Source organism: Fistularia commersonii, chromosome 34 (assembly GCF_037954325.1).
Source record: "Fistularia commersonii isolate RoL2024-O1a breed Wild chromosome 34, RoL_Fcom_v1.0, whole genome shotgun sequence".
NCBI lineage: Eukaryota > Metazoa > Chordata > Actinopteri > Syngnathiformes > Fistulariidae > Fistularia > Fistularia commersonii.
This window is the reverse complement of record NC_141317.1, coordinates 6,864,615-6,879,841: the sequence shown is the minus strand read 5'-3', so window position 1 is coordinate 6,879,841 and position 15,227 is coordinate 6,864,615. Positions and strand designations below refer to the sequence as shown.

General features: G+C 40.5%; 1 protein-coding gene across 1 annotated transcript; it reads left to right on the top strand.

The window, feature by feature from the left end:
• The first annotated feature begins 736 nt into the window (after positions 1-736).
• On the top strand, positions 737-15,195 carry cttnbp2nlb (CTTNBP2 N-terminal like b). Its single transcript, XM_086142112.1, has 5 exons — positions 737-860; positions 3,354-3,461; positions 10,125-10,376; positions 10,867-10,974; positions 12,847-15,195. Exons 1-5 carry the CDS (start codon positions 855-857, stop codon positions 14,128-14,130), a joined length of 1,758 nt encoding a protein of 585 aa, XP_085998238.1. The 5' UTR covers positions 737-854; the 3' UTR covers positions 14,131-15,195.
• The last annotated feature ends 32 nt before the right edge of the window (positions 15,196-15,227 follow it).

Sequence of the window (15,227 nt, the reverse complement as noted above, 5' to 3'; positions counted from 1 at the left end):
ATCACCGTTTCCAATTTGACTGATATTTCTGGGTCAGATAACCCACATTTTTTGAGATTAGATGTTTTTGGCACACAAATGGACAATGCAATGCATTGGCAGCATCTTCAGAAACCATACAGACTGACCACTTAAGTGAACTGGAAAGACTCAAGGGACATGAACATAAGCTAAAGCTCAGACAAAAAATGTCTTAAAAAATGAAGGGTCACATTAGAGGTGGGTTTTCCAGTGTATCCTGTGTTTCCCAACGGGCACACTTGGAGTTTGCTAAATCTGGTGATCAGCAGCTACGACACATATGTTATACAGTCCTTGGCAATTAAGAGGAGATTAAATCACTTAACAGTGCATCAGTTTAAAGAAACATTTAAGGGAGGTATTAAAGTCTCAGGGTTAATAACTGGTCTCACTAAACAGATGGGGCCATTATAATCACCTGCTGTATTTTGGCTTCAAGATAACAAATCTTTGGCTGCACCCAATCTCAAACCGCCCACTTGGCGGCCTGAAATTAATTTATATTACGTAACCCGACAAATGTAAACACCATTCATGAGACTTGAAAGAGGGGCGAGATGGGAATCCACTCTGGACGTCCGAAACAAAGAGGTTTGTAACACAAAACGGAAACACCCTTAACCCCGCCCCGTAAATCTAACACGCCACGCCATTGGTCAGTTTGTTGCACTACATCCACCCCATTGGCTGGCGGCTTCGTCACTGTACGTGTGTTGTTCACACATACGGAGCTGGAGCGCCCGTGACAGCGGACGCCCCTGGTTCTGATTCACGCGCCCGGAGGAGAGGCGTCTGTGAGGCTGCGGGCATTCGATGCGACCAGGAAGGCACGAATGAAGGTATGTTGACACGCAAGTTTTTTTTTTGTTGTTGTGATTCATTCCTGATTTGACACAATTTTTTCCTCCCAGTAATAAATGTGGGAAAGTCCAGATGTACAGTTAAGTGACTCGTACAGAAATTAGCCGGTACCATTCGGGCTTTGTCCCTCCGGTGTAACCGAATCTCACCTCCATACATGACATAGCATTTTGGCTAATTTCTTTCAAAGATGAAAAACGAGCGAGATTGGACTTCAATTTCCGGCTTAATTGTTGGCACTACTGACTTCTGCTTATTTATTGATTGCACCATTACCACCCCAAGCAGTGTATATTTGAGGATAATCGGTTGTTTTTTTTTCTTCCATTATATACTTCACATTTTTCAATTGAATCAAATGGTTCGTATAATAATGGCCGTTCCTTGTGTTTAAACAAAGGGGGCAGGCTGGCAGGTGGATCCACTGGTGTTTACAAGGAAGCCCAGCAATTATTTACTGCCTTGAACACTGTGAGCACATTACACATCATTTCAGGTTGATTCACCATTTACACATGTTTTTATTTATTTTGTACTAAATGGGTGGTTGGGGATGGGGGGAGGTGGGGGCTCAATAACAAAGAGAAAGGACCAAGAAGAAAACAATGAACGGTGGCAGGATGGATGGAAACAAATGAACACACAACCAGGATTACAAATTAGCATTTTCATGCAGTATTTACTTCTTTCGATCAATATATATTCTCTTTGAGCAGCTGCCGTTTAACTGATTTATTTACCTTAACCAATACTCAAAAGGGTCACAGAGTAATACTGGCACTTGAGGAGTGCATACTTGAGCTAAGTAGCGGGATTTAGAGATTTAGTGTTGAGTGTTGATTCCCATGATGGGGGCACTCTTGGAATGTTGGTACAATTTTTCTAATGGAAGCTGATCTGCTAAAAGGGGTGGTGCAGTGGATACCACTCACTTGTCACAGCAAGGGGTTCCTGGATCACTTCTGGAATTAGAGCCTTTCTGTATGCAGTTTGCATAGATTTTTTCTGGGGGGGGAGTCTCAGCTCATATGGTTAGACTATGTTCAGTTAATTGAAGATTATTCTGTGTATTTTCCACAGGTGTGGACTGTTAAGCTGTATGTCTCTGACTTGTGATTGACTTGTTCCAGGGTGCACCCCACGTTTCCCCCAACATCAGCTAGGTTAGGCTGTAACCCCCTCTGTAGTCTGTGTCCATCGAAAGTAGCCTAATTAATCAGGATACTTACCTGACATGTCTAGAAACGTCTCCACACGTCTTGTCACTTACCAGAAAGAAATAGATAGATTCACACTATCCTGCTGTGCTGTGAAAGTTTAGTCAGTCAATAAATGAACTTGTGACACATAAATGTATATGATTGAATTTTGGCAGGATTGATTGTTGTGGGGAACTCAAAGCTATTGCTTCAAAGTGAACAGTGTTCTCAGATTCAGAGGAAATGGTTGTTTGGAGGGATAAAAAACCTACCCTTAGCTATTATACAGAATAAAAGAAAAGTGAATACTGAAATGAAATGAGTAAGAACTTAAGTCTCACAGGAATTCAGTGACTAGGAACATATAATTCTATGAAAGGCAGCATTGTATCACATTGGCATTTATAGATCTTATCCGGTGGTTTTACTGCTCTTTGTTACAATTTGATCATCAACTGATAACATGGTTTTGTCTATTGTCTCTTTAGTCTCCGTAACCGAGTAAACCAAGTATTAGAATTAACTCTAGCTCAGACCCTAATGCACTAACAAGAACATTAAATATTAGGAGTGACTGAAAAAGTGACCTAATCCATAGTTGGCAGGTACAGCTCTTATCCATGTATACCACACAGAAAAATGTGTGGCTTAATAGACGAACAGAACTGTTATCTGAGTAGTAGTGCCATTACAATCATGTTCTGGTCACAATCAGGAAGAGCCCCCCTCCTTTTTTTAAACAATGACGTCAACATTGAGATGTGTGTTTTGTTTTTTCATCTTTCTTTTCATTTTAAATATGACGCCACTGTGTTTTGTCTTGCCCCATGCTGCTAACCTAGAGGATAAATCATATCCTGGAGTGCTTTGAGACTGGAGTAACTTGGAGTCTTGAAAAAACAGTGTTTTTATCATTATAGAATAAAATAAGCCTTGAGTTTAGGAGCACACCCAATTTGGGGATGATTGGAGCAAACAACTGTCCTCTATTTCTTAGCAACTTAAAATGCAGACATGATAATGACTTCCTGTTGACAAACCAGAGCACAACCCAGTGGGACCACGAGTTGGAGCCCCAGGGCCAACCTACATCTGCTCTGTACCATTCACTAAAAATGCACAATCTACCATTTGTGATCCTGACAGTTTTCTTGATTGGCATTTATTAACTGGGATTTCTGACATCAAAGTTCTTTTGTATAGTAACATCAGGTTCTACCATTATAACAATGATCATATCAACCAATGTCATGTTACTGTTTCTCTTTTCAGGGGGAGAAGATGAATGTAGAAACCCTGAGCAGAGCAGAGTTGCTGACTCTCCTCAGTATCCTGGAGGGAGAGTTGGAAGCGCAAGATGTGGTCATCCATGCCTACAGGGTAAGGTGGCCTTTACAGCAACATATTAAAACCCCTCCAGATACTGTTGTCAGTACTGCACTCACATGAATATTTGTTTGTGATAGGATAAGCAAAAATCGTTGAATGACAATGAATGTTGTAACCATCCTAACTGCCTATTGAATGAGATTTACTAATACCCTTTGACTAAAGGTTACCTGCTTCAACATAACATCCCAAAATAAGGATGTGAACACACTGAGTGGGGATTTCTGGACAGGAAAATGAGGAAACAGTTTGGAAAGACAATAGTGCAGCAGCCATTTTGGTCTCCCAGGCACAGACATCATTGCTACGCATACTAGTGTTTGATCTGGATTTGTCTTGACTGCAGATTGGATTTGTTAACCATATCCGCTGTTGCTATGCATCCTTTTTTGAAATTCTGGACAGGGGTGTACCAATGAAGTGGTCTCAACATATTCTTGGTTAAAAATGTTAAAAGTATGTATCAAGAAGCTAAAGAGGTTGTTTATATCAAGCTCATTAAAATGAGAGCCCGCAAAAAACAAGGTAAAGTGTGTTTCTCTTTCTGGCTGTAATGATTTTGACATTAACGTGCACTGGCCTGCATTTAAACAGATTAACTGAAAACAAGAGGACCTGAAAATTAAAGGATTTAGAGACTGATAATGAATTAGCAAGACATTGCCTGAAGACTAAACCAGAAAAACGGAATATTGGCAGCAAAAATCACACGGGGAGTCTTTCAGCACATAGAAAAGTTTGTTGTTGTGCTCTATGTTTGGATACAAGTCTGCATAGAACAAAACAACATAGGAGTATTATGATAACCCAGCTTCTGAGACATTACAAAACAACAACATTACCACAAAACAGATGCTTCGTATGATTGGCTACTGCTTCTATTTCACACTCTGGTCTGGACCTGGATGGAACTGCAAGGGCTCTAAATGCTTGACTCACCGTAAGAAAGTGTAATTGAGGCTTTAATGAGATTAAAGAAGCAGCTGTGAATGATTTTACTGGCAGTGTATCAATCTGGACAGTCATGTAGCTAAACAGTTCAAATATCAATTAACATTTACACAATAGTGTGAGTGGGAACTTGTTTTATCAATGTGAACTGACAAAAGCTCTAAACAGCATGGTCAAGATCTGATGGCGGTGGTGTTGTGCAGGGGGTTAGAGCAGCCATCCTTGAAACCAAAAATTCCTGGTTCAATTCCTGTGCTCCTCCTAGTCGTTGAAGTGTTGTTGAGCAAGAACCTTTTACTGCTTCCCTTGGGGCTTAATGGCCGTCTCATTGTTCATCTGTGATGGGTTAAATGCAGTGGTCAAATTTTGCTGATGTTGTGCTGCATGGGACGAATTACAAAAATATTTTTATGCATTGCTGATGGCAAAGTAAGAATTTCTTTGTACAGGGGAACACATATCAAGGCTGTACACATGGCAATCAACACTTTGAATCCTGAATAAAGGGACTCCTATTCAATGCTTGCAGTGTTTGACATGACATCTGATTTTGCTTGAACAAATATTATGTCACCTTGTAGTCTGCGTTCCTTTTTTACTGCCTGTTTTTTTTTTTTTTCTCTCTCCGTCTGTTGTGGTTGGCGCATTATGGGGAGTCCTTAATGTTTGACCATAACCCCTACTGCCCATACATACATACACACACACACACACACACACACACACACACACACACACACACACACACACACACACACACACACACACACACACACACATTCATTCAACAATCCGGTTGTCTCTGCCGAGTTCATTAGAGGCTACAGTGTTTATTGTGTAGAGGATGTAGGGAGTTGTAGGCTCAAATCACTGACTTCCCCTGTTTCCACTGGGGAGCTGTACATTTTTACTGACAGATCGATGTAAGTGCTGATTGTGCGTAGATGTTTCGGTCATGGGAATTTAGTTGTCTGATATTGAATGATTTAGTGTTGGGAAATATAATTTCTCTGACCCGGCAGCTTTTCATCAGTGCTGTCCTAAGTTCTTAGTCGGGCTTTCATTTTAACCAAATTCAATATGTACCCACAGGGTTAACTTGAGTTTTAAGACAAATGCAGGGAGAAAACAGCTTTTCAAATCCGCTGTTTTCTTCTTTCTTGGGAAGCACTAGGGATGCCAATACATTTCCCAGGACAACTGTATTGAGGTCCTTTATTAACCCTTCCTTCACCACTTCACTTATTGTGATCTGTGTCAATGTTGACTTACAATGGCATCATGTTTAGCACCTGTTTTGACAGGTTCTCAAATGTATTGTTGTTTTTTTTTATTTTTATTTTTTTTATTTTTTAGGTTTGTTCTCATCAGAAAGAACAGAATAAAAGGTTTGCCAGAGGGAACATTCCTGAGAATATGACACCATAAACAGGTCACATTCCAAAAGGAGTGGCACATCTTGATGATCGCCTTTATCTGCAGTGTAAATACTGCTATTATTAACTGGCTTTTTGCAATATACAAGTCAAACCTCAGTAGTTTCAGGTAGGCAAGGTATACTGTTGAAAACAGCAAGTTCAGATTACATACAAGTGTTAATGCTCATTGAAATTCTAATTAACAGGACACTTTTATTGAGAAACTAAACATACTGGAAATATGCTTCGGACAATGAATATTAATTAAATAGTGTTTATTCCGGATCCTGTTGTCATGAATACATTGATTTAGCTAGAACTAAATATTCTTGATGTTATTCTGTGTGGGGGTGGGGGAAATCAGATTTGTGTAGCTGAACTAGTATGGTCACCCCGTATGACATGTTTCGTTTTTCATATGATGTCATGTCCTGTAATCCTGAAATGCTTTGTCTATTTTTGTAGACTGATGTTTTTCCTGACTCCATAAACAATGGGCTGGCAGAAATGTCCTGTTCAGATAAGATAGAATGTTTTGTTACTCTACAGACTCATAATACCCACAAAAATGATGAAATATGTAACACAAATCACAGCTATGAAGCACGGTTGTGGTAATAGAATGGATGACAGGAATATAAAGGGTCATATCTGCAATGGTAATAGGCTCCTCCCTTGACTAATATTTGCTCAGAGCTGGGCAGTGTTTGCTTCTGACAAATAATACAGATGTAGCAGGTCATAAAATGACAAAAAAGGCACTGCTTCCTGAATGTTTTTTGAGCTTCGTTATAATTTTTCACCTCAATGTTTGTCTTAACCATAATAAAACACCAGAAAATTATTTGATGAAATAAGGATATTTTATGTTTGACACAATGGTGCATCTGCTTCTTTGTTTTATGGCTAACTCCTGAACAAAACATTCAACTCCGTTAAACATGATTATGAAGAATAGGGGTTTTGTTTGGGGTTTCTTCAGTAATCCTAGTTCTATAAGGGGTTAATATCAGTTGTGAGGGATGGGGGATCCAATGTAAGCTGTAAACAAATACCAGACTGAAATATGTATCATCATTATTAAAGTAATCTGTCTGATTTTTTAGCAAATAGGTACCACAAAATACATTTACATGCATATTCTGTCTTCTCTCTCTCTGTAGTTTGAACAAGTGTTGTGGACATTTAGCAAACGCACTTCACACATCGCTGTAAACTAAAAGATAGACTTGGAAATAAAGTAAACAGAAGAACAAACAAAAAACGTAATATAAGCAGGAACCTAATGAGCCAACAACAACACTGGCAGTTTTATGCAGCTGACCATAAGGTTTCCTTGTTGATTTAACAGTGATCTCTTGAAAGCTCAAGGCACATATGCTGCTGTCACACTCAACTGTATTTTAGTTGTCTTGTGTTCTTGCTTGTGATAATTGGCACACACAAATAAGCTCTCCTTACTTCTGTTAGTTAAATGACTGAATAAATCTTAAGTGAATCATAAGCAGCCCCCTAGCAGATTGTTCTATAATTGCTAACTCCAAGTTTTACATTTGGCCCCCTCTTCAAGGAATCTGTATGTACATAGATGTACAAATATAACAGACACATACATCTGCTTATAAGCAGTGAGGATAACAGTGTAACCTGCAAATTACATCAGAATTTAAATTATTTTAGCCTCCAACACTATTCAGAACTGTAAAACATGTCTGTGTGTGCTGCTCAGTTCATTGTCTGCCAGTCTTTGGAGGGGCTTACTAACAACACAAAATTCTATCTCTTTTCAGCTCACACAAGGATATGATTGTGTCTATGAGTGACAGTGAGTTCTTTCAGTTTGTCTCAGATCAGCAGTGTCATACATGCTAAGTTTCCATACAAAGCACATTTTTATTGATAGTGAGAAAATATGCAAATAATGTGTGTGTGTATATAATTTTCTATTTCTTAAGAGAAAGCACACTAGAATTATAATCAAGGTGTCCTACAAAAACACCTTAGGAAGATGGGATTCTCCTAATTCAACAACTATATATGTATTTTTGTTTTTAAAATTTACATACACACATGGTAGAAAACTCATCGGTGAATTAAAATTCCCAAGTTGTAACCCCTCTCACAAACTGAAGCCTGCTTGGCCGTACAGAGAGACAATGCCTGAAACTGAGGCATTGAGACAGCGTCTTTGTGTGAGTCCTGTAATCACTTCACTGAGGGTCACATTCTTTGTTCAGCCAGAGACAGCGACACACAACCTCCTCGCTGATGCCCTCAGGACGTGCATATGTATGTGTTTTCCATGGTGTAGCCAATGAACAAGTGAAAGAAAAGGGCTGAGTGAGAGGCAAAAGTATTTTCTGAGAAATCATGATGAACTGCCAATGGAATGTAATGACATGCGTGTTTGGGCAGGAAAATGAGGGGGGCCAAAAGACTGGGGTGCCTGATGAGGACATCAAGGGGAGTCAGTCGTGAATGTCTCCTAGGCACGTGGGAGTGCACTGGTATAGCATATGCTTACATCACTGGCACTGCCAGCTGATTGTACATGCCCCCAGGACTCAAGTGTAGCTGTACTTTGTTAATGGGATCTGCCAGTATTCCCTCTGAGTGACCCAAAACAAAGCTTCTTCTATTTCTCGAAATTCAACTTCAACGAATTGACAGTTAAAATTGCTTCAATTTTACCATCAGGATTTTAAACAAGTACTGTAATGAGTTTGGTTTTGCTTACTTTTTTGATATGGTATGATCTCTTTCAAGAAAGATTGCTGGTGAGTGTCTGATTTCAGGGCCTGGTGTTTTGCCCCCCTATTCCAAGGGAGGAATGACCTCCCCTTGTTGGGGGGTTGTACTGGAGTACCTCTCCTCTTTGTTATTGGTTTGGGCTAAGACCATCTGTTTGTGCTCACTCTGACAACAAAATATCTTGCAAATGGACTACAAGTTTATCCTTTTTTGCAAGATGTGCCTTTTGACATTATTATCTATTCACCAATTCACTAATGATGATTGTGAACGTATAAAGTGGGGGCAACAAGTATTTTATACACTGCTGATTTTTTAGCTTTTCCTACTTGCAAAGCATGTCGAGGTCTGTAATTTGTATCATAGGCACTCTTCAACTGTGAGTGACGGAATCTAAAACAAACATCCAGTAAAACATATTGTATGATTTTTAAGTAATTAATTTGCATTTTATTGCATGACACAAGTATTTGATATTGCGAGCAGCTTGGTGAGAAGCTTGGCACAATTATTAGAAAATGGAAAGAGTTCACCATGACGGTCAATCACCCTCTGTCTGGGGCTCCATGCAAGATCTCACCTCAAGGGGCATCAATGATCATGAGGAAAGTGAGGGATCAGCCCAGAACTACACGGCTGGACCTGGTCAATGACCTGAAGAGAGCTGGGACCACAGTCTCAAAGAAAACCATTACTAACACACTACGCCGTCATGTATTAAAATCCTGCAGCGCACTCAAGGACACCCTGCTCAAGTCAGCACATGTCCAGGCCTATGTGGAGTTTGCCAGTGACCATTTGGATGATCCAGAGGAGGAACGTAAGGAAGGTCATTTGGTCTGATGAGACAAAAATAGAGCTTTTTGGTCTAAACATCACTGTGTTTGGAGGAGGAAGAGGGATGAGTAAAACCCCAAGAACAACATCCCAACTGTGAAGAATGGCAACTAAGGAGTGGCTCTGTTAGAGGCACCTCAAGGTCCTGGAGTTGCCTGGCCAGTCCCCAGACCTGAATCCAAAAGAAAATCTTTGGAGGGAGCTGAAAGTCCGTATTGCCAAGCCACTGCCCCAAAACCTGAAGGATCTGGAGAAGATCTGTATGGAGGTAGTGGCCAAAATCCCTGCTGCAGTATGTGCAAACCTGGTCAAGAACTACAGGAAACGTCTCATGTCTGTAATAGCCAACAAAGGTTCAAGTTCTGTTTTTCTGATGTATCAAATACTTATGTCATGCAACATAATGCAAATTAATGACTCAAAAATCATACAGTATGTCTTTCTTGATTTTTGTTTTCGATTCTGTCACTCACAGTTGAAGAGTGCCTATGATAAAAAATTATAGACCACTACATGCTTTGCAAGTGGGAAAACTAAAACATCTGCAGTGTATCAAATACTTGTTCTCCCCACTGAATGAATATTTGTTTCTGCTGCCTCAGCTCGGAATCTGTACTTCTCAGACCCATGGTTTCTTTTTAAAATGACAGGCTAGTGTGCTCTACCAAACAACACCGTCTGTTTGTATGTCCATCAGGCTCAACACAGAGATGCTTTCATCAAGGATCGCTATGGCCAGCATGACCTCAGTGATCCATTCCTTGCCTTGCAACGGGACAGCGAAGTTGGAGAGCATCAATCTATTATCAACTCACCTCACACACATCTGCAGGGCCGCTCAGTAGGCCTGAACCCTCTGGCTGTTCTTAAACTGGTCATGAATCCCTGCAAGAGGATGCAAGAGAAGATGATGGGGCAGTTGGCAGCGACGGAAAGCAGACACAGAAGGGTAAGAAGCAACAGTCCACCGCACAAGTTGTGCTACAACCAACCATACCATTACCATAAAGTGCCACACTAAAGGCTTATACTTGAACAACAAATACCATGTGTGAATATGCATGCAAATTTTTTTTTCACTATGTTCAAGCCAGTGGAGACTTAGTTTCGTGAAGTGAGGCAAACAGATGCCATACCCATGTATTTGAGGACTGATATACAGTTTTATCACAGTAGTGCTAAAGGTGTGCATGTTCATGTATATCCTAAATCACAACTGATAGAATAAACACATGTGGCTCAGGAACTTGGCTATATCAGTTTTAGAATTAAAATAAAGAGAGAAAAAAGTGAAATTTACACATTAAAGTTGGCCAAATTTTCACACCAGTACTTTCCATTTGAGCAGAAATCTTTTGAAGAACTTTATGTCAAATAGAAGTTCCAAATATTTCAATAAGAAGTCAATGTTTGATCCAAATGCTTCATTTGTTTGACAGATGATTGCTCATCTAGAGGAGCAGAAACAGTGTTTGCTTCAGGAGTCTGCACAGAATGAGGATTTCACTTTGGTGCTGCAAACCGAGAGGGACAAACTGTTGAAACAGGTGCGACTGACATGTTAAAGAAATATGTGTGTGTGGGCATTTGTTTGAAAGCATAAAGTGTTTTTACGTTCTTCACTTGCAACCTATTCTGTATAGAATGACTAGCATGAGGGATTAACAATCACATGTCCTGAACTGGATAAAATAATGTCATGTGACCAACTTTTTTTGTAGTAATGACATACGACATTGCTTTCAGATCGCCATTGGGACACTTTTCAATAGCCCCTGCTTTTGTGAAGACACCAGTATGTTTCTTATACTATAACTCATTATGAAGAAGTACATTGACATCAGCTTTTTCTGCAGCCATGAAATTGTTTAAATATCCGGATTGTTTTGGTATGTTTTCATGGCTCTGTGCCAACAGCTCCATCAGATTTAGTTCATTGAGCTCTTATTATATTATATACATCATTTACTTTGGGCGACTCTTTACTTTGAAACACCTTTTTCTGATTTATCTCTCGCGCAACCTACATTCCTTGAGCATTCCCACTTGAGATTTCTTGAATAACAGTCAGCCATTCTCTTTAAAGTTGCACCACCGCATAGCAATCTACTCATATTTTTACAAAAACATGCCCATCAAGATAAAACCTTGTTCCCTCATTCTCATCACGAGTTCCCCTATATTGTGTCAAAGAAAGTCGCGTACTTAGAAATCTTATTTCTGAAAGCAAGAAGCACAGCATGGTAAAGACAGAAGGCTGTTTTCTTGTGTGCCTAGGGTCACTATTTAAACTAAAAGCTATGATTTATGACCCCAAGACTGGACAGGAAGGCATCACTGGAGCTTCATTGTGAATCTCTGTACAGTGGAGAGGGCTTGGCCTTTCAAACAGGCTGCGCAGCAACTTTCTCAAACAGGCGCCACTATCCACAGGCACTGGGCTGTTCCATAGGAAACAGATGGAAAAGACCATTGTTTGGTTTTCCGGCAGCGATGGGGCTTTATGGCCTCAGGAAACCTGAGATAATGGATGACCATGTGTCACCTTATGCAGACATTCTAGTTGCTGTTATGTAAGAAAGGGTTCCTGGGTATCTCCCAATTTTCCCTCAGCTTTTCCTGTCAAACACACACACTCACACACACCAGAGTGTATAATACCGCTTACCATTTCCTTTTGTTACTCATTAGATATCTTAAGTAGTGTTGTCACCGACAAATGGCCTCATTGTGTTTGAACTTTTCCTAAACTTCATGGCAATAATGCCTTAATTTTGTATTATGTGAACTATTGCCATCAAGTCTTGTTTCTTCTTTGGGTGACACATGCGCTTATTTCTTCTTTGTATTGGCATACTACGGTATTGTACATGGTGTACGACAGGAGGGTGAACAACAGGAATCTACCCTCTCCAAAGTATCTTCATTTTTAATTTCTATTTGTTACTTCTACAGAGTCCCTGTGAGTTCAGTTTAAGTTTTGTACTCAATAGAGATAACACATTGAGCTCCAGATTTTTAGCAGCTTAAACTATTCTATGGAGCCCATGTCTACTAAAGTGTAAGTGACCGTTGTAAAATAATGGAAAAAGTAAATGTATCTTTGATATTTCTTATGGTAAGCGTGATAGATCCAAACCAAATTTGAAAATGTGCATCTTCACACACACATACACAAATTGTATGGATTTACAAGAAAAACGACAATACTAATTGCTAAATTCTCTAGTAATCCCATGTTGCAGAAATGCCAAAAGTAGTGTCTGAGCCCAAGGTGGTAAATCACATCAGGCAACACTTGTTGTGGGAAAGCTGATCTGGTTCTCCTAAATATTAAAGTTGGGTTTCTTTGCCTCCCTGTGGCTGTATCTTGAACAACATGCCTTGTGTAAACTGATTGTACCTCTTGTTCTGTCCAGCTGGAAGTTGAACGCGCTGCAGTACAGAGGTTAGAGAAGGAGCAGGCGCAAGCGGTGAGCCAGGTGCAGGAGACACTGTCTCAACAGCAGCAAATCTCCTCATCTCTGACCGTGGAGCTCCAGAAAGCCAACAGCCAGGCCCAAGAGGAGGCTCAGAAGGTCTCCCAGCTCCACATTCTGCTCCAAGAGGAGACCAAGGCCCTCGAAAAGCTCCAACAGCTTTTTGAAGATGAAAAGAACAAGAGGGTTCAGTTAGAGGCAAGGTCTGAGAGGCAAACGGCCGAGTATGACACGGAAAGGGAGATGCTGAAGGACAGGATCAGTAAAGAGGAAGAGAAGAGAAAGGAACTCGAATGGCAGATTAAGGAACTGAATAAGAGGCTTGCTATGACTGGAGAATGTAAAGAAGAGGTAAAGGAGGCTACCACAAGGGTGAAAGAGTCCCCTTTGACATCGGTTAAAACCGAGGCAGATGGAAAGACCGTTGTCACTCCTAAAGCCATGCCTCTGTCAAAAGTCAATGGCAATCACACTCTAAAAGAGACAGAACAGATTCAGGAAGGGAGAGGAGCAGAAAATACAGGGATGATGGAAAATGGAGGATCGGGAACTTTGCATTCTCCTCACCACCCTCATCTCCACACTCATCCTCACTCTCCCTCCAGCACAGCCTCATCTTCTCTCTCCTCTTCACCTATTTCCTCCCCTGTACTGGCAAAACGTATCGGCAGCCCTGGTTTCCATCAGTCCTCATACCAGGCTGGAGTCAACCAGCGATTCCAGGCTGCGAGGCACAAGTTCCAGTCTCAAGCTGAGCTGGAGCAGCAACAGCTAGGTGGCCCTCTTTCCCCCAGGGATCTTTCGCCCACCACCCCTTCCGTCCCTCCTCCGCCAGAGCACAGTGCAGCAAAGCAGTTGGCACGCAACACTGTCACACAAGTGCTGTCCAGGTTCACTAGTCAGCAGGCCGGTGTCAAGCTGGCACCGATCAGCAGTTCTCCATTTGGTACAGATTACAGAAATCTAGCAGCATCTCCTCCTGGTGGGAGATCTCCTTCAGGGCCTCTATCGCCAGGCATCCGCTCCCCTCTCATGCCTCGATCAGAGAAGAGCAATCCCCCGCCAATTCCTCCCAAGAGGCCAGGAATGAGTCCAACTCCAGGCTCCCCAAGTCATACTGCTCAGGCCGGCCTCTTCTCAGAGTTGACAGAAAACTGTGGACACAGCAGCAACGGGCAGGAGGGCACCATTGAACCAGACCTGCTTTTATCATCAAGTAGCTAAGAACCCGATGATATAAACACTGTGGCATTTTTCTGTCTTGTCCCCTTCAGCCCCATCACAGTTCTTTAAATCAATATAACACACTGTCTGGCTCAAACTGATGCATTTGAGTCGTTAACACTCCCAACTCCATCACAAATTGATTGAAAAAGAAGTTTGAAATGAAACCTAACATGCTATGTCCCTATCAATGTTTCCTCTTCTTAATTTGGACCTGTCTATTCTTTCATTTAGCCCTTTTTGAGTCTGAACCTTCAAAAGTTTGAAAAAAAATGATCAATATTTTAACATACATTTTATGCAGCATGCTCAAGATGGTAACCTGAACAAGAAACGTTGATTTCACAGATTTATTGTACACTTCTCCATCATCACTTCAAGCTACTTTGTTGCTTGGAGCATTAAGACCAGGGCGAAAAAAAAAGAATAAATAAGTAAAATGGAAAAAGGCGATTTTTGTAGAAGGGCAAGATATAGAATAGTGAACATGTAGCTGGCACAATCCACAAGAAAAAATAGTGAGTAGTTTTTATGTTACAATTTGTTCTTAGACAGGTCAATTGACAACATTTTATTGTATGTAGACAATGGAATTCAGTTTTTATATCACTGTCTGTTACTGCACATCATTTCATGTTCTTTTAATCAACATTTTTTGCAGGTCCATTGAATTTGTCTTGAACATTTTGCACTATCATACTCTATGCGACTGTATGTCTTTTTATTCAGGGAAGGTTTTATTTCTGCTGCATCCAAACCAAAATACACTAGTTGTTATGTTTTTCATAACTAAATTTTGATTATCACTATAAACTGCTGTTTGTGTCAAAATGACTTGCATAGTACTGCATCTAAACAGTATACATGTTTACCGTAGGTGAAACAGGTTTGTTTTTAACAATAGCTGATATTGTACTTTTCAAGACTGAAAATAAGTTAATATATTAGCCAACATTTGAAAAATGTATACACTACTGATTTCTATCATGGGACATTCCTTTGGTCTTGAATATGCATATGAAATGCCTGTTTTGTTTTTTCTAAAATAAAAGTCCCCGTGCATTAGTAAGTGTGTCAAACATTTCTCTCTGCAACAG